This window comes from Anguilla anguilla, chromosome 3 (assembly GCF_013347855.1).
Source record: "Anguilla anguilla isolate fAngAng1 chromosome 3, fAngAng1.pri, whole genome shotgun sequence".
NCBI lineage: Eukaryota > Metazoa > Chordata > Actinopteri > Anguilliformes > Anguillidae > Anguilla > Anguilla anguilla.
Genome location: NC_049203.1, coordinates 58,926,717 through 58,951,033, shown reverse-complemented (window position 1 = coordinate 58,951,033; position 24,317 = coordinate 58,926,717). Strand labels below are relative to the sequence as shown.

Below are 24,317 nucleotides of genomic sequence, written 5' to 3'. Positions count from 1 at the left end.
AACCTAACACTAATGCTAACTCAATGGTCCCTATGTAGTGCAGTTGAGCTGTGCAGTGTGCGAGTGTTAAGACACCACTGTAGTGCAGTACGCTTCTCTAATAGGTCGACCCCGGTGCAGGAGTTCGGCTGTCTACACGGCTGTAGCCCCTCCGCTTGTGCACTTCATACAACTACACAATGGACCGGCGCAATGCGGTCGCGCCAGGCTGCAGGGCAGTCACGCTGAGCTGCAATGCAGTCCCATAGTCATAGTGCAGTCGCATCAAGTCATGGAAAAGTGACGCTGAGTAACAACACGGTCATACTGAGTACACCGCACAATCACAGTGCAATCGTACTGTATAATAACAAAGTCATTTTCAGTCAAAGCATAGTCTTATCTAGTCATAGCACAGACGCAGGGCAGTCAGCATAGTCGCACTGAGTCAAAGCGCAGTCACAGTGCAGTCATACGGTGTCACAGCGCTCCACAAGCAGTCATACTGAGTCACTGCACAGTCATACCAAGTCACAGCAGGACTCCATGCAAGTCAAGTCTTACTAAGTCACAATACAACTGTAGCAGTCACATGACAGACATATTCAGTCACAGTGCAATAATGGAGTCATAGCACAGTCCCCATCATATTCAGTCACACTATGTTACAGAACTGTTAAGATGCAGGAGTGTAATACAAACTGTAAAGCTGCCATATCACAGCCATACTTAGCGTGCTTTGAGTGTGACCACAGCATGAAGATAACACTGCAGATAACACAACGACATCGCAGTCAATGTGTGTAGCCTGGTCATAATGTAAAAGGCTTGACATAAACCATATTAAGTTGCACGGACTGCCTCTACCTCAGATCCCAAATTCGTCTCATATTCTCTCAAACACGATGTAGGCAGATTGTCAGTCTTGCTCTCCGGGGTGACCCAAGCGCCTGTTGGTCTTCCATGGCATTCACTGTAGTTCAGTACAGGAATGACAGAATAGGTGAGAGTATGAGTTCAAGCTGGAGCAGGTATGCTACCAGTTGGTGCTTAGCTCTGTCAGTGAATTTATCCGTCTGCTTCAGAATGTCCACATGGTTCATGCTTCACTTAAATGATATCCATAGTCCATCATTTATGACAGTCAGTGCACCATACAATATATTGCTTGGAGAATAACTGTTTATGTCAGTCATAACATCTGTATGTTGCATTTTTATACCCTTAGTCAGCATGTGTGAGAGTCTGTGGTCAGTATATACTGTACGATTATCAGTCAGTATCTGATTGTCAGTCAGGCAAATTGTCAGTCAGTGCATGTGCATCAGGAATGATATCAGACATTACTGTCTGGGAGTGTCTTTGAGTCTGTTCACATATAAGTCTGTACTTAAATCTGAACATAAGTCCACTTGTGAGTGTCACTGAGTTTGTGAAAGTGTAAGAACGTGAGGGCGAAGTTTGTATTTGAGAATGCATTCATAATGATGTGTGTAAGAGTATCAGTGTGTCAGTGTATCAAATCTAAATCAAAAGAAAATCCCTATAATGAGAGTATCAGACTACAGCTGCTTTTAAGAACCCTGTGGGACCTGCATATACCTCTATATCAGTCAGTACAGCAATCAGTCTGTGAGTAACAACGTAAATAAGAGCTTAATTATATTTGTGAAAGTGCAAATTCCTGGGTGAAGTGTTGTGTGTGTGTGTCAGTCTATAATGGTGTTAGAATGTGAGCGTAAGGATGAACCCCAGCCTGTGTATCAATGAATCGGTCTGTGTGTAAGAATAAATATCACTGAATAAATATATCAGTGCAACTGTCACTGTGTGAGATTGTCAGACAGCGTGGGATTTCAGTGCAGGATCAAGTCTGTGTAAGTCCGTGTGTCAGTCTAGCGGGGGAGTTTCAGTCAGTGTTGGAGTGACAGTAAATGTGCGAGTGGAGAGAGTTGGTCAGCACGTGGGAGAGTCAGTGGGCCTCCAGCGGGCCTCAGTGCTCGTTGGGCATGTGGCGGATGGTGTGGAAGATCCAGTCCATCTTGGTGGTCCAGCCGCCGTGGTGGGCGTCGTTCATCTGCTTGGTGAAGTACTCCAGCGCCTCCTGCTGGCTCTTCTCCAGCGCCAGCGTCTTGCGCAGGTAGGCGATGTCGTCGAAGCTCTGCAGCTCGGGCATGCCGCAGCCCAGCAGGAGGGAGAACAGGTTGATGAACAGGCTGGCGTGTTGGCGGATGGCCAGGTAGGCCTTGTAGCATATCTCCTGGAACCTGCAGCCGACCGGAAAGGGCGGGTGGGGAGCGGGGGAGCAGAGGGCAGTTGTGCAAAATGAGTGCCCGTCTGTATAGCTGAGTCAGTGGAAAGACCCTTCCACCAGCATACCACTGCATCAGCAACTCATGCCCAGTCTGGTGTAACATAATATGAGTATGCTGCAAGGGCAAGCAACCCTACACTGCAGCAATACAGCAGAGCATGACAATCTTTCTAAATCTGGGGAGTCAAACATAGGTTCTGGAAGCCTGCCAAAGGGTTTCATTTAGTTCCCTAAAGAGATTTGTGTGACTTGTCAAAATGAACCCCCAAAAAAACACTCCAGTAATTCAGTTCAACCGCGGTGCTATTATTATTTACAAGGGCTTTGTGGCCAGTCGGAAATTAAAAAGCTACGCATGCAAAATACAGCCATACCGAAAACAGGGTTTGTATAACTCAGGGCAGGGAAGGTGTTCACCGATAAGTTTGCGTACCTCTCAAACTCTTTCGTCTTTGTGCATTCTTGCACACCCTTGCTGATGACGATGAGAAAGTCCTGCGTGAGGACGAAGGGCACGCGCTCTCGCTTGTAGCCGAACTTCTTCTTCTTGTGATCCAGGAAGTGCCCAAAGTCAATGTGGAACAGCTGAAAGTGAGCAAGGGAATGAAATGATAGGTATTTGTGTGTAGCTTTTCTGTGCTTTCTTGTGATCCATTTGACATAAATAAATATATAAAAAAATATCCTATGTGTTAATATTTTGTCCAATTGTAAAAGTGTACGTACAATAGATGCTTTTCTGAAAAAACACAAATTCAGATGTCCATATACAAATATACCTTTTATTATTATTTCAAAATCTAACATACGTGAATGTGTTCTACATGTTCTACTTTTTTTGTGAGGCAGCACCTGTCCGTTCTCCTTGACCATGATGTTGCTGTTGTGTCGGTCTCCGATCCCCAAGATGAATGTGGCCACACAGTACCCGGCACATGACCGTGTGAACAGCTCGATTGCGCGGTCATAGCTGAAAGAGAAAAGGGTGTCAGGCTATCGCCACTGGAGACTTCAATGGCTGAATCCGTTTCCTTACACTAGACTAGAGCACCAAACTCAGCCGTGGGCATCCCAGTGTATGCTGGATCTGGCTTTATCAAATAGAGTATTTTATAGTGTTTAATGCACTCTCCATTTAGCAATAATCTGCAAGGAAAGCTATATTACATGCTCCTGATTGACTGATTCATTGATTGATAGATTGATTGATGGGAAAAATCCTAGTCCTAGATTGTGTAGGTGTGGGTACCTGGTAACTGAAACCAAACATGTCCTGTGGAAAATAAATAATTAAATGTCCTCAGTTACCTTAATTCATCATGGGATTAGCTGGAACAATAAACCAGAATACACAGTGGTACCCAGATCTAAGGTCAGGAAACCTGCGCTAGACTGTCAATACAATTACAGTAAAATGTTTTTCCATAATTCAGATATTACAGTACTTTAATACTGCAAAATGAAATGCTCCCTTTTTTCATTTGTTAAAAAAAATCTACCTGCCCAAACTAAATGAATACTTGCCTGGATATGACAAAGCTTTCAGTGCCTAACATGAAGTGGCTAAAAAAACAAAGGCTCTGTAATTACATTTAACTTATTATTCATCATCAGGGATCATCAGATGTTGAACATTTTTTAGAAATTACTAGATTAAGTATTCGATTTTGGAATCTACAAAGTATAAATAACTGTTTACATAAACAGTAATGACAGATAGCTACATTCTGCAATTCTTTTAATAAGAGACAATGCACATTGATCCAAGCCAGTTTTACTTGCTGAACACCTGGTTTTACTTTCCCCAGGCAAACAGGCACGCATTATGGTTGAATCCTGTACTAACTAAATCCTTTTTTGAAACTGAAATCATGACCACTGAATGACAATGTCTCACAGCTTAACATGTGGCACTCTGACACCAAATGGATCTGTCTACAGGAAATGTTGTTCCAATACCGCAAACATAAGTTAATGAACATATTTTTTTGTAGCTTTTGCACAAGATAAAATGACTAACCAGATACCAGATACAGATACATGTGTTAAGATAAATTGACAAATGTGTATTATGTATAATTGCTCAGATTGTCACCTTTATGGTGAAGATTCCTGTAGAAATCTATTTTTAAAAACAGAAGCACCTAAAAGTACATACTGAGGAATAATCACATGAAAAAAGGTAAGCCATAAGACCTGATTTAAATGAGCCAATTGTAAGTGCACCTCTGCCAAGTGCTGCTGAATGTAGTGTGAAAATGGGAACATAAATTTCGGTCAGATCCTTTAAAGGTCATGAAGCGTTTTATAGTTGCTAACCAACACCTTAAATTTCCCTGAGTTTCACTGAGAGCCAATACACTGACATAAGGATAGGGATGACGTTATCTGAGACACGTGTGGGTAAGCACTCTGGCTGCTGCATTCTGTTCTAAACTGAGGGACTGCAATGTTTGGCAAAGATCTGTGCATTACTCCAACCTTACCTTCGCAATATATACATACCACCATTTCCAAACCTTTTTAAAAGAATCAATATAACAATATGCTGCCAGTGAAATTCACCGCGGATTTAATGTAGATATTCAGCCGCAGCTCAGGCGCATTATAGATTTTTATTTATTTTTATTTTTTTGACTGTGCCTGGAGCCAGCCAGACCGACGTGGACACATTCTGAAAGAGAGAAAAGGAGAGAAGCCGGAACTACAGAGAGGCACGGTGACTCACCTCTCTCCGCGGTTCTTGTCTTTGATCCAGTGGTGCAGCGTGTTACTGTTGAACTGCAGCGCCCCCTTCAGGCCACCCTTACACTGGATCTGCATGATGGTGTGCGAGTTCTTCACCACCTCGATCAGTCCCACACAGTCGCCGATGGACAGACAGCCATATGGCAGCATGCTATGGAGAGAGACAACAGCATTACTCAAACCCATAAACGCACACTGCATACACAGTAATACATCCAGTGTTAATTCAGCTCGAACAGTGTTAAAATTCATCTCTTATCAGACAACACTTCATCCCACATTACAGAGTCGGACCAAATGTTATCTGTTACGAGTTGAATTAACACTGTTAAAGAGTCAAATTAACACTGGACATTTTACTGTGTACATACATCCCTTCCCTGCAGGGGTTGTGTTATAATCACATTTCTCTGATAAAGTACAGCCTGCCAGTTGACACGCCATTCATACTCCGTACATTGCATGATTACATCAGTATACGCTTTTAAATGATTAGCTGATCAGCACTAGGGACAAAACTCATTCATATTGTGGATTCAGTGAGAAGATTCTGACCATGTGGTAGAAGCAGGAAGACTTTGAGTGTGTCTGTGAGAACATAAATGGTAAATGGACTGTATTTATATAGCGCTTTTATCCAAAGTGCTTTACAATTGATGCCTCTCATTCATACACTCACACACCAATGGTGAAGGCTGCCATGCAAGGTACCAATCAGCTTGTAGCAATTAGGGATTAGGCATCTTGCTCAGGGACACTTTGACACACCCAGGGCGGGGGATCGAACCGGCAACCCTACGACTGCCAGACAATTGCTCTTACCTCCTGAGCTATGTTGCCCCATAAATGAGAGTAAGGGTAATTGAGAAAAGTATTAAGGTATAAACAGTAAAAGGGTCATTACTGATAATCATGCATGAATTTGGCTTGATTGTAATTGGGCTGTGGATCAGTGAGTGGAGCAACAGTGGGAGTGCTATAAAGAAGATCAGTGTAACTGTCATAAGAGTGAGGATCAGTGTAACTGTAATAAGAGAGAGTATCAGTGTAACTATAATAAGAGTGAGGATCAGTGTAACTGTAAAAAGAGAGAGGAGCAGTGGGAGTGTAATAAGAATGAGGATCAGTGTAACTGTAATAAGAGAGAGGAGCAGTGGGAGCATAATAAGAGTGAGGATCAGTGTAACTGTAGTAAGAGAGGGGATCAGTGTTACTGTAATAAGAGAGAGGATCAGTGTAACTGTAATAAGAGAGAGGAGCAGTGGGAGTGTAATAAGAGAGAGGAGCAGTGGGAGCATAATAATAGTGAGGATCAGTGTAACTGTAGTAAGAGAGAGGATCAGTGTAACTGTAGTAAGAGAGAGGATCAGTGTAACTGTAATAAGAGAGAGGATCAGTGTTACTGTAATAAGAGAGAGGATCAGTGTAACTGCAATAAGAGAGAGGATCAGTCTGTACCGCAGGTCCAGTCCCTGGTTCTGCCAGATGTTCTCCATGATCTTGATAATTTGAAGAGTCAACATGTCCTGACGCAGATCTGAGGGAAAGACACACACATGCGCACACACAGAGAGGGGCAAATGTGAATGATACATTAAGAAGCCGTTAACTGCTTAATTAGACTGGTGGTTAAAATTGCCTTTGGGAACAGTAAGGAGAGGAGGTGTGGGAGAATTGTGAACTTGAACGCAGAGTGAGCAGAGTCTATGGGCTGCTGTCTGTTCACTGTGGAAAAACTAAACTTGAGCACTGATTCCCAGCATTGATGCTGTTCTGGGGAATAGAATCAACCTCCATGAATAATGCATGAAATTAATAAGTTATGTGATGTAGTGCTTCACTTCTAAAAAAAGAAAAAGCAACAGAATACCTTTAAACAGACACAAGTACCGGATTTCATCTTTGTTTTCATCTCTCCGATAAAAAAAAAAACCCAAACCTCAAAATATTAATAATGAGCTGCATGTTTATTTGCATTATTTACGAGGCTGGCTACATCCCCATCTCCCAGCTCTCACCATCTCCATTCTTGAAGATGACCTCATTGTTGGTGAAGAGCAACTCGCTCATGATGTCAGGATTTTCCCAGTTCAGCCACAGGGGCCGTTTTGCAGATGACATAATCCTACACTCCTCCAGCCTGGTCAAAAGGAGAAGGGTGAAGAATGGTTTGAGTTCAAGCATTCACAGAAACTAGCACGCAGTGTCATTACATTGATATGCTGGGCAAAGGGGAGCAAAGCCAAGATGCGGCTAACAAGGCTCTGTACGTAAACACAACACCGGAGCCCCTGCACGTTAAGCTGTACTGGCACCTTCTCAGAGCCCAACTGTGACATCGCCATCACATGAGTGCATATGTGCTGCAATGGCTTATGGGAAGAGGAATATTTCAACACCTTTTTTTTTCCAGAGGGGCGTCAAGCTATGGTAGATTGTTAGAAAGGAAAGTATGATATAGCTGTAAATGTCTGCATATTGCAGAACAGATTTCTGGCACAAAAGGGCAAAGCTGTGATCAAGCCGCTATCAACAAAGCACGCTACTTAGCATCTTGATATCGCACAGCGAAGTATGGCAAGCCACAATGGTCTCATTTGAATTGAAAATGTGTTGTGACACATTTTTTATGAAGTGCAGATACAGCTTTATTGCTAGAGGCCCAACAGTGAGCAACAGAAGACAGAAAACAAAGGACTAGAGAGGAAAGGAGAGAGTTGGAAGGGAACTGAGGAGACAGAGACAGACAGACAGACAGACAGACAGGCAGACAGGCAGACAGACAGACAGGTGCGGTACCTGTTGTTGTCCAGTTGGTGGACAGGGCTGAGGAGACAATAGGCAGGCAGACAGACAGGGGAACAGTAAGACTCCACATCAGACAGAGAGGTGCAGTTGCTAAGGCTGCGCAGCTGGTAGACAGAGGTGAGGAAACAGACTGATAGACAGAGAGAGTCAGTCTCAGGCATACAGGTTGCTAAGCTACTGGGCACAGCTGGCGGGGTTTAGAGGTAGACAGACAGTTAGACAGGCGCACAACGTGAAGTTGCCCAGCAGGAGCAGGGGGTTTGTGACAAGTCAGACAAACAGACTTGGCCTCAGACAGACAGGCGGAGCACCTGAGGTTTCCCAGCTGGTGGACAGGGTTGAGGGGAGAGACGAATCCCTGCAGGGCCTCCATGTAATCAGGGCGAGACATGTGCTCCACCAGGAACTTCATCTGCGTCTGCAGAAGCCAGACAAGAGGCCCGAGTTACTGCACCGCACGTGCGTCTGTCCCCCGTGAGCACGCTTCCACCAATCAACACACAGAGCCACAGAGAGCGCGTACGCACGCGGCCCCTGCACGCAAGCACGTGCAGACGCGCTCATTTCCAGATGCTTCCGGTGCAGAGAGACACACTGCACTTCAATGCAAGTCTTAGCAATACAAAGAGGATCAGATCAAATTTATACAGCTCCCGAGAAAAAATAATCTTTAGTCCTCAAGGGATTTAAAAAGGGTCCACGTCAGCTTTTGTGAGAGACTTCCAAACCTCACAGCTTAAATTATTTAATGACCAATGACATCGTCACGTGACCAGACAGTGAGTAAGTACAGGCCCTTAAAGGGACTGAGGGATGCCATTTGATATTTCAAAGAGCTACACACGGGGGGTGCGGGGGGCTCTGTACCTTCTGCGTCTCGTCCTTCTTCTCCTGCTTGAGGGTGTCGGTCAGATTGACCAGCTTGTCCATGGCCTCCACCTGCCTGTTGAGGTGTTTGAGGTACATCCCGCACGCGCGGCAGAACGCCTCCAAGAGCAGGCCGAAGCGCCGCGACACCGTCTTATTGTGCATCTCTGACCTGGAACCATCACCATCATCATCATCATCATTATCATCATCACCATCATCATCATCATCACCATCATCATCACCATCATCATCATCATCACCATCATCATCACCATCATCATCATCATCATCATCATCACCATCATCATCATCATCATCATCATCATCATCATCAATACATAAGCAATTACCAAAATTACTGTCATAATCATCATTGTGGTCGCATTAATCATTACTATCACTATCAGTATCACTATCACCACAGTCACCCTTACTGTTATTTTAATTATATCAGCATTTCTAGAATGATTTTCATCATCGACTGCTTCATCAATATGAAATGTTTGCTACCATCATTGCCATCATAATTATCACACTCTAAACTCACTTGAGATGCCAGAAGAAGAAGTGTCCGATCCGCTGGTTGGTCAGTGCCTTCTTGATGAGGAATCTTGCTAGAGGATTGTCTAGGTACATCTCGTACTTCAGTACCTGAAGACATGCAAGTACACAGTGAGCTGCCTCATTGCGGTCTCTGTCCAACACACACAAACAAATATATGCACATCTGTGCAAGGACATGCATAAAGCACACACACACACAGACACACAGACACAAATGTGCACACACACACACACAAGCACACACACACACACACACACACTAGCCATTCAGTACAGAGGTGGTGTGTCTCTGACCTGCACCAGCTGCAGTAGGTACTGGCTGAGTTTGTCATCGGTCAGTCCCTGCACCAGGCAGCGCAGGGCGAACTCCCGCACCATGGGGTCCGGGAAGTTACAGTCCAGCAGCTCCAGGGCGCTCTCGGGCTGCATCAGGGGCCAGTCCCTCAGCAGGCAGTACATCTGAGAGGGAGGGGCCACATCACCCAGCATCAACTGGCATCTATCACTCATACACACGAGCAAGGCCAAATATGGAACTTTAAGCCTTCTCTCTGCCTTTAAGAGACTGCCTATCAAAATTGTTTTTAAACTGGTGTGAATGTGAGATGGGAAGAGGTATGGAAGGATGCAGAGAAGCAGAGGAATCAGGGAAAGATTAACATATATATATATATATTTAAAAATAAATGCCCAACTGCAGAGGTATCACTTAAACATAGCATGCTACACATGGCCCTCCTTTCTTTTAACTCACATTTTCATACCGCCCTTCCCTCTATTCTTACCTGGGACACCTCATCTCGGGAATTCCACTTGACCGATAGGAGCAGTTTGGGAAGACTCTCGGGAATGTTTACGCAGTAATGCCTTAGAGAGAAAGTTTGGAGGGGCGTAAATACACAAGTGGGAACCCAAAAATGCATGAAAATATACATTATGAATGCATGGAAACCTATTGTTCTCCTTCTGCATCAGTGACGGAATAAGATAAGGATTGGACAATGCTGTATCATCTTTATCAGGCACTTAAATATTGCTTACATATTGCACAACATTAGCATGAAAATATGTTTTTGTTTGAAAATGTTTAAACTGAATTTAAATCAAAAGTTAATTATTTTTCTTCCCCCCACAGTTAGTTTGGATTTTGAGGCAGATAATGTTTTTTGGCAGTCCCAGGAGCAGCACTTCTGCTGAAAACGGATCTGCTTACTCGAGGAATGGAAATCCACTGTGTTTAATGGAAATTTGAGACAGCAAAAATAACCAAGCGAGATGTAGTTTATGAAGAGACATGTACTGGGAAGCCACAAAACTGAACACACAAAGCAAAGGTTCATGGGACATCATCCCTCAGGCTTAATCTGTGGTAACCCTACCGACAAACCCTGGAAACACCCAGAATGTCAGAATGTGTGTAAATGAAGTACCTGTGTCTCCAGAGGAAGTCCTTCTCTTGCTCTGAGAGCTCATACAGAGGGTCCCGGCTGCACAGACTGCGCAGCTGCTCTGAGTCCGTCTGCGACACGGTGCTGTCACACGCCAGCCGGCTGCTCTGTGTGGGAGAGAGGAGCGACCGCGGGGATCAGCATCCCACACCACATCTTCAGCTCTCTCCTTCCAACGCGCCTCTCTCTTTAACTCTGTCCTTCCAACGCCCCTCTCTCTCTCACGTCCTGCTTTTAATTCCTCCTTCCCCACATCCATCCTTCACATTCTGACCTCATCCCAGCCTCTCATCTCCTCCCTCTCATCATGCAACCATCTCCCTCATTCCCTCTTGATCTCTCCATTTTCTACCCCCCCCCCCCCTGTCTCCCTCTGCCCACGCACCCTCCTCTCTCCCCCCTCCCTCCCTCCCTCCCTCACCAGCCCCAGGCAGTAGTTGTAGCCCAGCTCTCTGGAGATAGTCCAGTTGGCATGTTCCTCTATCTGCTGCTCGTCGGGGAAGATCACCGTCTGGTTGAACCAGGAAAACTCCAGCTCCACACAGGGCGTCTCCTGAGAGACAAGGAGAGGGAGGGAACATACGGGAGGGAGCGGGAAGGAGAGGAGAAAGTTAATGGAGCGTATGCGTATGCGTGAGACGGTGAAGTAGCAAAAACAAAAGGGGAAAAGAGGGGAATGGAGTAAGGAGGCAGAGATAAGGAAGGGGGAAGAGAGAGGTAGAAGAAGAGTAGAAACATGAGAAAGAGAGGAGGCTGTTTGGAGCGAGAGGAGAAAGAAAAGCAAGCACTGTACATCTGCCCCAGCACTCCCAATTGCCAATGACTACACATAATACATAATGCATAAATGAAGAGCATAACAGCTAGAATGGAATATGCTAAAACTGTACAGGATTAACGGCTGCCATTCGCCGCACCACAAAATCCTCATCCAACCCTCTATCTGATTTTTTTTCCTTCCTTCCCTTTCCACTTCCCTCCCTCTCTCCATCCCTCCTCCCTGACCTTGTTGGGGTTGGATCCAGCCACTCCAATGGGGTTAAGCAGGTCCTCCAGGCCATGCGGTACAGGCCATAGGCTCAACGCTACCTTCCCGGACACCAGCGTGTCCTTATAGTCAAACAGGTTAACATTTCCCCAGGCCAAGGGACAGTGCTCCTGAAGATGAACAAACCAATCAGAGCTTGCATACAAAAACACACATTTTTCTGGCAATATATTGCACATCTGCACACATGCGCGCGCACACACACACACATGCACATTCACATGCATAGCATACACGGAAACACGCAAACATAAACTTGTCGCCACAAATACACAAACCTCCCGCACACAGCATAACTACAACTACCAACCAATGGTTAAATTCCATTGGTACATATGCTGTTCTAGTTATTTAAAAAAATTCAGTGCTTCACAGGGTATTGCACAACTTACATGAACTGAAGGAAAATCTGCACTTTATTTAATTTTCCACATAAACAAAGCCAGTTACTGCACTACTCAGATACCACATTAAAACAGCATTCTTTTTCTAAGAAAGGCTAGCGACCTGCCAGCTACAAAGAGAGAACGAATGTATTTAGGAAATGATATCTTGTAATGGTATTTATAGAAACCTGGTTATTTCAGTTAACAAAAGCAACTCCACAGACAAGCTACTTCGCCTTCATACAATATTCTAACAAGACTGCTATTTTACAATTCTGCATATGTTTGGCTCACAGCGGATTGGAGGGAGTGACAGAGAACACTCAGAAGACATAGAAGAGAGGACACAGGATTGAAAAGATGAATAAGGACGGATGCGCTGAAAGATGAGGAAGGGAGTGAGACGACAGAGAACGGAGTTGCCATATTTGCTCACTCCTTCATATCTATCCATCCCTTCCCTCAAGCCCAACCCAAACACACAGCTCTCCAGCATCCAGCGGCAGGGGGCCGGTCTCTTACCTCTTTGGCCCCCTTCCGGCCTTTCACAGAGCAGATGGACAGACAGAGGCGGGCGGAGCGGGGCAGGTCTGTCAGGTAGATGTCATACGACAGCCACTCGTTCCACCTGGAGACCAAGCATAGGCACCAATTCACTATAAGTCTCTGAATGCTTCTCCCAGAAGTAGGTAGGCAGGGCACAGTGGGATGCATGCTTACAGTATTCACTGACATCACAGGGATATGACCCCAACCACCCGGTCACCAAAGTTTTGCAGAAAACACAACCCTTAACTGAACATTCAAATACATGAAGCACTGCATGGCAGACAAGCAGCCATCAGCTAAACATGAGCTACTACAGGTGCTACTATGGTCTTCAGCATTGCCTTGGTCTCAATCTGTTGTGGTTGTGTTATGTGGATGTGTGTCGTTGTGTGACAGCCTGGTTGTGGTTGTTAATACAGTGGTGTGGATGTGTTAGGGTAAGGGTTAGGGTGAGGACCATGGACGTGTGCTGGTGTATAAATGTGGGATTGTGAATACAGCATGGTTGCATTACCTGGGATTGGAGCAAGGGACTCTTTGGGTATTGACATTGTCACACAGTGGCTCTCCTCCATGATAGATACCTGTTCTCACATAGATCTGACACACACAGACATGCTGTATCAGTACATTGTGAAATTACAGCATGTTAAGTGCATTGCAGCAAAAGCTCTATGTCCCTCTCCAGCTTCTCTTCTGTCACTCTACACCCATTCCCTATTCCCTCTCCTCACTTCCCTCCTTTCATCTCTGTCCATTGCCACCCTCTCTATCTTCTGTTCGCTCTCCCTTTTCTCCTCCGCCCCCTTTCTATGCCTCCTTCCAACTTTCCGTGCCTCCTCCACTCTCATTTCGCTACCCACATCTATAGCCCCCTCTTTCCTCCTCCTCCCTCTTTCCCCCTCTCCCCCCTTTCTCCATCTGCTCGTCTCGCCCCTCACCTTGTCTATGTCCCTGATGTTGACGTTAACGTAAGTGGCGCAGAGCAGCCGGACCCTCAGGAGAGTGTTAAAGGCCCAGAGGGAGCGGGGGGCGCTGGGGTCCCCTCCTCCAGGGCAGGGGCTGGGCTGGGGGGTGCGCCGGCTGTAGGAGGGGGCAACAAACCCGCTGGCGGGGAGCTGGCTGTACAAACTGTCCTTGGACACCAGCATGAGATGCGGCAACCTGCCCACAGTGATACAGCTGCGGATATACTGAGAGAGAGAGAGAGAGAGAGAGAGAGAGAGGGAGAGAGAGAGGGAAAGAAAGGAGGGAAAGAGATAGAGAGGGAGTGAAAGGGAAGGAAAAGGGAAGAGAGAGAGAGAAGGGAAGTGGGGGCAAGAGATAGAAAGAGTGAGAGAGGGAGAGATTGAGGGGAAGAGAGAGGGAGAGAGAAAGAAAGGGGGGAAAGAGACAGAGAGAGAGAGAAAGGGAAATAAAGGGGAGAGAAGAGGGGGAGAGAGAGCAAGAAAGAAGGGGAAAGAGAGAGATAGAGAGACAGAGAGAGAGAGCGGATCAACTTCCAAATCCAGGATTTATAGTCATTAATAATGCAGAAAGACAGACTCCACTTTGAGTGCAGTGAGTGAACATTGCTCACACCACAGTTTAGACGGTTTGTGTTCAGATTTTCTCTGTTGTCCCTCAGCGAATTGCTTGTGTTCCACATTCGGCATTTCTGAGCCCCAGACACACAATCTTTCCTAGAATGTGCTTCTGGCGTAGGATGAGTCTATTCAGCCAAGCCAACCAGCCTTTTATACTTGCGTGAAGCATTTGAAGAACTATTTTGGCTGACTCTGAATTTCTTGAAAGACATCAGTCCAATGTTTCCACAGGTACTGTGCGCACACCTCATATGAACAGAAAACCCAGGAGTGTGAATAATTATCCCCCCAGAGACTGCTTTAATCTCGTTTTCTATGGTGATACTAAAACTGCCATTTTCAGAGCTGCTAGTCGCGTGAATAATACAGGGTCTCAGGAGTTGGAACATGAAGTTGTGGCAGCGCAAACCATATCACACTTGAAATGTTCCTGGCACAGCAGGGCTGGTATGGTTAACTGAGTGAAACCAGATGGAAATATAACACATTGAAGCTGATTATCTCTCACTGTGAACCAGCTGCACATGTGGCGAATACATTTGCAGTATAACACGGGGAGATAATCCCTTGTAAAGAGATGAACACTTGAAAGAGTCCACTTCTGCAGAGGGAGGGTTTCAACCTAATTTCTTTTTTTTTTTTTAAAAGACACTTAAAAGCCCAGATGGTCTTTACTGACTAAAACAATGCCCAGCTGTATGCAGCTCACATTTCAAAGTGATATTTTCAAAAACCCAGTGCACTTCTGATCAACATCTTTCAGTATCTTTGAAAAGGACAATATACATCTTTTCTTTTCAACAATAATTACAATTTGTAACGTGCTCATTTTGAGAGCTCGGTATTACTGTCAACTACAGGCATCCTACAGGTCATTCTAATGGCACACGTTTTACACGTTAGCGACCTCACGCTCAACGCTCTATACTGAAGCATCACAGTAAATTGGGAGCCAACTCCACAAGCGCAAGCCAGCAGAAACTGCAGGTTATTTGAGGGTGAGTTGTTGAGGAGCTGTGGAGGGAGTCCCTGTGGGGTTTAACTTATTTCACTTCTTAAGGCATATTTTCATAATGAAGCGTTTATTGGGTGATCTTTTATTTCATGTTACTTCATTATTTTTATTTGTTTCTGTGTTTTGTATTGACCATTGTGAAGCACTTTGTTACCTGTATTGAAAAGTGCTATACAAACAAAGCTATTGTTAAGGGGGGTCATTAAGGGGCCGCGCCCTCACCTTGTACTGGCTGAGCGGGTACTTCTCCAGCAGGTACTCGTCGCAGCCGCACACCTTGAGGATGTACTGGCCCTGGTACTCCTGCACGCAGAGCCGCAGCTGCTGCGCGGACAGGTGCATGCTGCGCGTCTTCTTGCGGATGGCCTCGGCGATCAGCTGCTCGGGCAGGCAGTCGTGGGCGATCTTCAGGGTGTACTTCTGCTTGGCGTTGGAGGGCGACACGATCACCCAGATGGTCACGATCAAACGACCTGGACGGGGGGGAGCCGAGGTCGACGCGGGTCAGGGGGTAGGGCGGGCGCAACGTGGAGAAGATGAAGGGTACAGTGAGAGGGACAGAGCAGACGCTGTATAGCATTGTGGACAGACACCATACTGCATGGAGAACAGACAGCATACAGCATGCAGGACAGACAATACACAGCATGCAGAACAGACACTATACAGCATGCAGAACAGACACTGTACAGCATACGGAACAGGCACCATACAGTATGCAGGACAGACAACATACAGCATGTACAACAGACACTATACAGCATGTAGAAAGGACATACAGCATGCAGAACAGACATCATACAGTATGTACAACATATACCATACATAATGCAGAACAGATAACCTAAATTGTTCATACATATGATGCTCTTTCACAAAGCAATCGATTAAATGGTATTGTTCAATATTATGAGATGTGTGGAAAGTTTGAGAACCTTTTGGTACACAGTTCACTGAATTTAAGAAGTATAGGGGCATATTGTTCTAAATGTGCTATCCTCTGTTCTGTGACTGCTATTCAGTATTTTATTTATTGTAGGATTTTATTGCCACTATTTTGTTATGGCAATTCATGTATCACGTATTCAAAGCTTCTCAAAGCTATTTATATGGTTTATTTGTTAAAGAAATGTGCTGTTACTAGCAAGCTACATTTGTGCATGGCAGGACAGACCTTTGTCTAGCTTGCAGAAGATGTGTTGGGGCAAGTCGGCAGACGACTCCACATTGGGAGGGTACACATAGAGGGCCTGGCTGTGGGCTCCTCCCCCTTCCCGCTCTTCCATTGCCTCCCTGCACACGCTCAGAATGCTCCGCCGGAAGTCCTGCACCTCCGGGTCCTTTACCAACTCAAATTCACAAATGGGCATGCCTATTGCAAAGCCTGTACAGAAACAACAGTGAAACGTAAGTGCATGCAGTTTAAGCACATATGTAACTCTGGTTCCAGCCATGGTCCCAGCCATGCAAGTGAAGAGGGTGTCTGTGACTCCCCAGTACTCTCAGTTTTTTGGAGTATTCCTCGCCTCTCTGCACCACTAGGAGATCACACACCTCTGCCAGTTGCAACAACTGTACCAGTTGCACAATCCCTGGACACAGTAGCTACAGCGGCTTTTGGCAGACAGCATGAGAAGAAGCAGCTGGCTGGCTCAATGAAATTCAGAGGCCTTGGCTGCAGTGTGTGGCTCCCAAACTGACAAGTATGTTAGAGTAATGGGCCTTTAACTATGAGCATCACATCCAAATCCAAGGAAATAAAGAGCAAAATAAAATGCTAATCAAAATGAAATGCAGTGTCAAGAGTTACACACAGACACTCTAAAAAGCCAAAGATTCCAAGCCGCTCCCCTCAGCCACACTGACCTCAGCTATCTGCACCAAACAGTGACCGGCAAAAGACAGAGATGGGACACTGACCGATCTCCCGGTTGAGAATCTTCTCTTCCCGGTTCCCTAGTGGCTCAATGACCTTGAGAATGGGGTGGAAGAGCCGAAGGTCGCACAGTCGCCGCGTCTCATCATAGAACTCCTCCCTCTCCGCCTCCTGCGTCACCCCAACGAAGATGTAACACGACTCCTCCTGTGAAATACATAGAGAGTGGAAAATATGTCGTCTCCCAAACTCCGTAGTGGGAGGTAAATGGATTTAGTATTCTAGGCAGTTAACCCGAGTTTGTTCTGCAGTACCACAAAGTTATACACAACAGCCTCAGTAAGAGGTTCTAAGAAGGAGCTGTTTTATATGTGTATACTGATGTAATTCCAGTCACATGAGGGAAGGTAGTAAGTGGTAGTGAGGTTTCTGTGTATTTATATTTACAGACTAATGTTTTCCATTTAAGGATAATATGGTGTAGTACTAGTGCTGAGCTTTAAGGGGCGGCAGACAGTTTCCTGTGCATGTCTTTACAGTCGTGTGTTCTCAGATGGACAGGACTAAAATACTGTGCAGGGACTGACCTGTAGGAGGTGGTAGAGAGGATATTTGCGCGCTTCAGCGAAGAGCTGCTGTTTGATGCTGATGAGCGGGGCCTCCCGTAGGCACTCCAGGCTGACCAGCATGCCGTTCGGCAGACAGCAATCCACCAGGATGCGAGGGGGCATGAGGTGCAGGCCCCATAGCTCCCCCGATGACGGCCGTGGTGGCATGCTGGGAAAACAGGGCCCCGCCCAAGTTCTCCAGCACACACCACACTACTAGGTACTGTGAACGGAGACAGAGATAGAAGGAGGATGGCCGTAGGGGCAAAAGAGGAGGAAGTTAAGCAGGAGGGCAGCGAGGGCAACAAGAGGAAGGAGAGATGAGAGAATGACGGTGGGATATAGGAAACAGAATAGAGGAGTGAGAAAGGTGAGAATGGAGGAAATTATGGTGCATAGAGATATAGACCGGAGGGAGAAGAGAGGAGTGCGTCCAGGACATGAAGAAAGGATGAAAGAGGACAAAGCAATTAGGGGAAAAGTATTAGAGAGAGGTGGCAGCAGGGTTACAATTGAAGGGTATAAGAGCAAGATTGGAAGGCAGAAAGGTGATAAAGAATGACAAAAAGGAGACCACGGGATAGCAGTGGAAAAAGAGAAGTGAGGGTTGTGAAAGGAGGTTAACAAGTAGAAGAGAGAAAAGTGGAGATGAAATAGGCATTGAAGGAAAAAAAGGAAAGTTGGGAGGAGGATGAGAAACAAACAGGGTAAAGAAAAAGAGGGGTGGGAATAAAATAACAGATTAAGAAAGATGCATAGATACAAGAGGAAGTGAGAAATGCAGAAAAACAGAGAAAAATATTTTTTAACCAAGAATTTCATACAGTCTGTATTTAAACATATGTACTGTATGAATGTGTACACACAGTATGTAGGTATATAGCATATTGTTGTGTTAGTTGTTGTTAAAATAATTGTAATAAAAATGCCATAAAAAACGCCATAAATTCACCATATGCTAATAAATATCTGCCGTTACCAACTTAGTTGTATTAACGACTGATCTCGTAGCCGTTGTTATAAACGTAAATTATATAACATCGTCATATTGTCAAGATCGAATGACCGGCCCGCATCGAGGAGGTTAACTGGTCCCCCGCCTTTGTTATCTGGCCGGTCCCCCGTGTTGTCATGAAGCTGCTGCGAGTCAAAGTCAAACGCAATCCGACGCAACACTGAAGCAAACCAATGTAACCACGCGGCGCCTGCATGAACAAAGGCGCATCGAGAGGGAAAAGCCGGGGCCAACCAAGAGAAAGTAGGACACGCATCCGCGGCAGATGTACAAAGACCCACAGCCAGGGAGCTCCCAAAGGAGAACCTGTTAAATACTCTTCACCTCTGACCAATTAAAATTCACTCTCGTTTTGATATACGAGTGATTACACTTAGGCATAGCCCACTTACAGATATCCAACGTAACAACACGAACATGTACAATTATGTGGCAATTACGCAAGATAGGTTGCAAACTGTTTCTATTACCATATATTAGGAATGATTCCTAAAACAAAAATTTGACTTTTACGCACACAGTCATGATCTCTCACTCTCTTTGGCAGGCAGTTTGTTGTGATGTATTTGTTGGCTGAATTTGGGCCATTCTGTCGCTGGCTGCGGGGCAAAAGCGGTTTTAGCAGGATGTTATCTCGCTGTAACTTCTTTGCTTAGCCTCAAAAGATTTAACATCTCCACACGACAACTGGTTTCTTATAAAATCACAACAAATAATTCGTACATTTTAATGTAATCAGCCCACAACTATTTATCAATAGGCCAATTACCGATAGCATACGTGAAGTAGCCTACAAATATAGTATTTATATCCACATATAAAGGCTATAGCCTATGATTTCAGGTCTTTTTTTTAAATCATAATTTTTGGTGGCAGACAAGATGCAACGATTTAACAATAAAACACAACCCTAGTAATGACAGACAGAAAATATCGATTTTTAACTAGGTATTTTTAAATGATAATATTGTCCCAACAGCAAAATATCGTATATTTAGTATCCATTGACAAAAGCTGAAAAAATGAGATTCCATACACAGTCCTTTCAACTGCTTCCGTTCGATTCCGTTGTTTAGGTTGCTACAAGACCATACGGTACTTTGCACATCGGTGATGACTTTCTTCCCTTTTCTCCGACCGGCTTGTCACTCTTACAGTCAGGATGCTGTGGTATGGTACGATGTGCGCAGTTGCTATTTACCTTTGTAAAGTGACTCATGCTATAAGTGCCACTGTCCAGTTTTAACCACTCTGTCTTAAGAGATTCAGTCGAAATAGCTTCATGTCTTAAAATAATTCGGATTCCAAACGCAAATAGCCTACCATGAAATTACGAAATATTTTGCTTAGATTACAACCGTTTTATCTGGCAACATTTCATCAATAGCATTGCTTCGATACTGAAAGAGTGAGAATATGAATTACCTAGAAACACTAAAACAGTAATGTGTCTTTCTCTAAGTTTCACTCACCGCTGACCAACACTTGCGCCAGCCTGTCCAAAATCGAAATTTTACTCGGTTGATCCGCTGCCCTGGCGTATGTCCTCCCCCGTGCCACCACACCAGCGCGGGGGAGGTACGGTCATAGCATTGTTGTCCTTGTGTGATACCCTCTCGCTCTGATGGCCTGCTGCTATCCGAATCTGCACCCGTCCTGACGCTTATACAAACGATTAACTGTTGCAACAATTTATAGGGCCCAGGGTTTTAAACCGAGAACAATATGCACTGCAAGGGAGGGGGTGTGAGGATTGGGGAAAGGATGGAGAAATGGTGGGTAATCGCATAATTCATTTTTAAAGGGGAAGTACCGCACAATCAGCTGTTTACAGCGAGAGCAACTGTGGCGTGCAGACAGACATAAGAGGTGTAGCTTTAAGATGTCCTGTTGTTTTAACTACTTGTGTTTCGAATAGAGGTGACAATGATAAGGTGAAATAAAACACGCGGTGTTGAGGACAGTGACATCAGTTCCAGTTTCACTGTATTTCAATCCTTATTTAGAGACTGTAATTTCTATCATAAACATGTGGTAATATTACTTATTCTCGCACGCCCTGTCGAATATCATGGTGACATCATCGCTGGCGACTTTTCTCTTTGATAAATTAACGTGTGCGCGTGAGTTGAATTAATTGGCTGCTTCCGAAATTTTATTGTTAATCTAGAATTTGTTATTACGGATAAAATTTTCTGCATCGTGTTCGTCTCTTCATGATGCAAATTTGTTATCATGTCTGTGTAACTGTATTTGGTGTTTCAGATCTAACAGTAGCTATACATATCATATGCCAGCAACAAACAATAGACTAATAATACTAGTCCATTGCAAAAACAAAAACAAATCATGTCTTCCATGCAGACCCTGTCCAACTGACGGAATGCGCTGTAGCCTAAAATGATCTAATCTCACTTAATTACTAGGCCTCCTCACTTTATATTGAAAGACTGGGCATCTATTTATCTATATCACCCATACACACAAACACACACGCAGATGCACACACACACATACAGTCGCACACAAGCTCTCATGCACGCGCGCACACACACACACACACACACAAACACACATAATGTGCACCTTGTTTCTTTTTGCAAGCACGGCTTCCCCAATGACCAGCGCGAACATAATCTCAGCATTAGCCACGTAATTATTTTCCATTACTAGACTTGCCCCCACAAGCCTCAGTCCCCCCAGTGGAAGCATGTTTTTGTTTTCCTGGAGGGAGTGTTGTTATTGTGACAGATGCCCCCAGTTGCTGGGCAGATGTGACCAAGCCAGCTTCCCTGGAAATGACAAGAGAAGCCACAAGGACCCCCCCGCTCCGCTCCCCCCCCCCCCCCCCCAGCTTTTACTGTGAGTGTTTGTGTGTAGCGGAGTGGAGATTAAGCATGGCGTGGTCTCTTTCCCCTCCCCTTTATCTGTTTACGGATGGGGTCAGCATTACGGATTAAAATCGGACGGTGCCTCCTTACTCTTCCCCGCACCTCCCCTTCTCCTGCAGGTGTCTCACAAACACAACGGAGGCACTCAAGCAGAAATAATCATTATTTCCATCATCCACGTTTGACATGAAGGTTTAGCAGATCCCTGTTTGAAATGAGCAAAGTTTTTTTTCGTTCTGTATGTGTGGAATATAAATGGAGTACACAGCTCAAGGGTTGACTGGCAGCACCCCACCTGCCATTCCAATCAAGCGAGCGACTCTCCACCCATTTGACCTTCAGGAAGACAGTAAATTATTTCCTGACCAGAAGAAAGCTGGGAACAGACATGTGAAAGGAGTTGTCAAAATGGACAACAGCCTGAATGAGCAGATCATTCAGGCCATTTCTGCCCCATTTTACAGTAATGCTAGATCCAACCACACACTATTTAAACTACTAAAATTCTGAAAGTTCTACTTTTTGTTATGTGAGGCTTCACTCATTTCTGAATGACAAACCCTTTTACCTTGGTGTTGCTTGTTATCGTAACAACTTGCTTCTATTTGTTTCTCACTTAACAACAAATACACCTACTGACAATATTAATTATTTACATTTAATTATTTAATAATATAAAGCATATTGCCACTATCAAGGCTATAGCCAAATTTGGTTATGTTGCTATTCAATGGAATCATGATGAACCAGGAACAGGAATACTGTGCCTGTTCATTTGAAGAAAGCTTACATTTGGATTGTGATATCCAACAAACCCTGGATTTTAACACTCCACTATTGCTATTGCCAGTCCTGATGTTTCAAATATATTAATATATTGGCATCAGTAAAACACGATCTATCCTTTAATTACCAACACCTGACCCACACCCCCCCCCCCATTTTTGTAATGAAACTTCCCGGTCACCAAAAAAGGTAGAAACAGAACTCACCAGAAGCATCCACTCCTCAAATGTAGGTGGACTTGCAGCTGCATTTCATAACATTTTCTTATGGCTTAGCTGATCACTTCACAACTGTAACTTTACTTGCTCAATCGAGGGCCCTCTCTATCGTGTTTTGTATTCACCAGATGGTTCACTGTTAATCAAGGCACAGCTGGAACAATGTCCCCACTTCCTCTCTTCCTTTTGATTTATTTTCCTAGTATGGCAAAATGAGTCACAAGTCACAAACCAGCTTTTGCTCTACAGGGAGATCAAATCCTGATGGAACAATTCTGAAGATGCGATTAACCCCACAGCGCGTTCTTTTGGTGCCTCAAAGCTTTCTTTCTTACTCTGGATCCTCGGTTCGTAGGCATGAGATGGAACAGGCGTCTCTGCAATGGAATACAAGTCCTCCAGTCCTCTGTGAACCACAATGGGCTGCTCTGAAGATGATTCCTCAGTAGCCAGTTAGTCCAGCCAGGGTGTGCGCCTCTCTCCTGTGTGTGTGTGTGTGTGTGTGTGTGTGTGCGACGAGGGGCTACGCATTAATAATTCATCCTCATGCCAGGACCTGGGTGCTGGGCCTTGCCATGCCATTGTTCATGCTTTCCTGTTTTCTGTGCAGTGTGTCTGCGTCTGTACCCCCCCCTCCCCCCTCCCTGCTCCCCCCCGCCCTCACCCCAGACCTGCACTCTCTGGCCTCTGACTTCCTCTTTCTCTCCGGCTCCCCTCAATCCCTCTCTTTGCAGGTCCTCCACCAAACCACAACAATCTCAGGAAACAGGGTGTTTTCCCCTCACATCTTCTAACCAAACAATGCCGACTTAAGCGCATGTTAAGGGTGGGGGGGGGGGGGGGGGGGTCGGGGGCTCTGTTTTTTGTGAATTGGACAAACAAGGAAAGAATAACAAACAGCCCTCACTCCCACACTTTCCTTCCATATTTATTTTTAAAAGCTCTGTCAACACAGTTGTGGGAAACTTCGTGGGAATTTAAAGCCTGATTTATACTTATCAAATGTGCTTTTCACATGAACGCACAGTGTGGTCATCAGGCAATGCAAACAGTAGGCTAGAGCACAATACTTATTAATTAATGTTGAAAAAACTGACTCGCCAGATTTAATGAAAGAGTACAAATGCCAGGCGTGAAAACAGGATAACAGCATTTTAAATTCAGCCAGCTTTCAAAAACTTTAAGTTTAAAGTAAGTAGACAACTGTATCTAATGTATGACTGTTCAAGTCTAACTGATGTGTTGTTTTACTTAGGGAGATTCTCCTGTTTCATATGACGCACCAGTCTTATTTGTTTGCATTGCTTGCAAAAAAGAACATTTCAGACTACTTGGTTACATAAAGGTTAAATAAAACAATCAAGTCTTGATGCCATGCACATGCCCCCTAGTGGACTTGAATTAAGTCATATAAATCTAAGACTCATTTTGCTTTTGTTAAGATATCGCATTTGTTTATACATAAAGCTTAATAAATTGCACCAATACCCTCCTGTTTACTGAGATGCAACTGAATCCATTTTGAGATGACTCTTTTTACTTTGAATATTGAAAATTCAAAAATCTCATGTCGCAAGCACACAAAGCAGACTGTTGACACTATTGGAA

At 44.8% G+C, this 24,317-nt stretch overlaps 1 protein-coding gene across 4 annotated transcripts; it reads right to left on the bottom strand.

Moving 5' to 3' along the window:
• Nucleotides 1-958: 958 nt before the first annotated feature.
• zgc:158659 (uncharacterized protein LOC791141 homolog) lies at nucleotides 959-23,261 on the bottom strand. Of its 4 annotated transcripts, none has more exons than XM_035410251.1 (22): nucleotides 22,698-23,261; nucleotides 17,779-18,022; nucleotides 17,236-17,398; nucleotides 16,490-16,699; nucleotides 15,538-15,788; nucleotides 13,656-13,907; nucleotides 13,229-13,314; nucleotides 12,688-12,793; nucleotides 11,737-11,889; nucleotides 11,153-11,284; nucleotides 10,714-10,838; nucleotides 10,069-10,150; nucleotides 9,578-9,742; nucleotides 9,267-9,370; nucleotides 8,717-8,888; nucleotides 8,161-8,267; nucleotides 7,060-7,181; nucleotides 6,500-6,578; nucleotides 5,022-5,192; nucleotides 3,146-3,263; nucleotides 2,727-2,878; nucleotides 1,973-2,246 (listed from the first exon to the last, which is right to left on the bottom strand). In XM_035410251.1, the coding sequence occupies exons 2-22, from the start codon at nucleotides 17,965-17,967 to the stop codon at nucleotides 1,973-1,975; spliced, it is 3,213 nt and encodes a 1,070-aa protein (XP_035266142.1). In that variant the 5' UTR covers nucleotides 17,968-18,022; nucleotides 22,698-23,261. The 4 variants fall into 4 exon arrangements, with proteins under 4 accessions (XP_035266144.1, XP_035266143.1, XP_035266142.1 ...); XM_035410250.1 differs by lacking the exon at nucleotides 22,698-23,261 and adding an exon at nucleotides 20,287-20,589; XM_035410253.1 differs by lacking the exons at nucleotides 11,737-11,889; nucleotides 22,698-23,261 and adding an exon at nucleotides 20,287-20,589 and having other exon boundaries at nucleotides 959-2,246.
• Nucleotides 23,262-24,317: the final 1,056 nt, after the last annotated feature.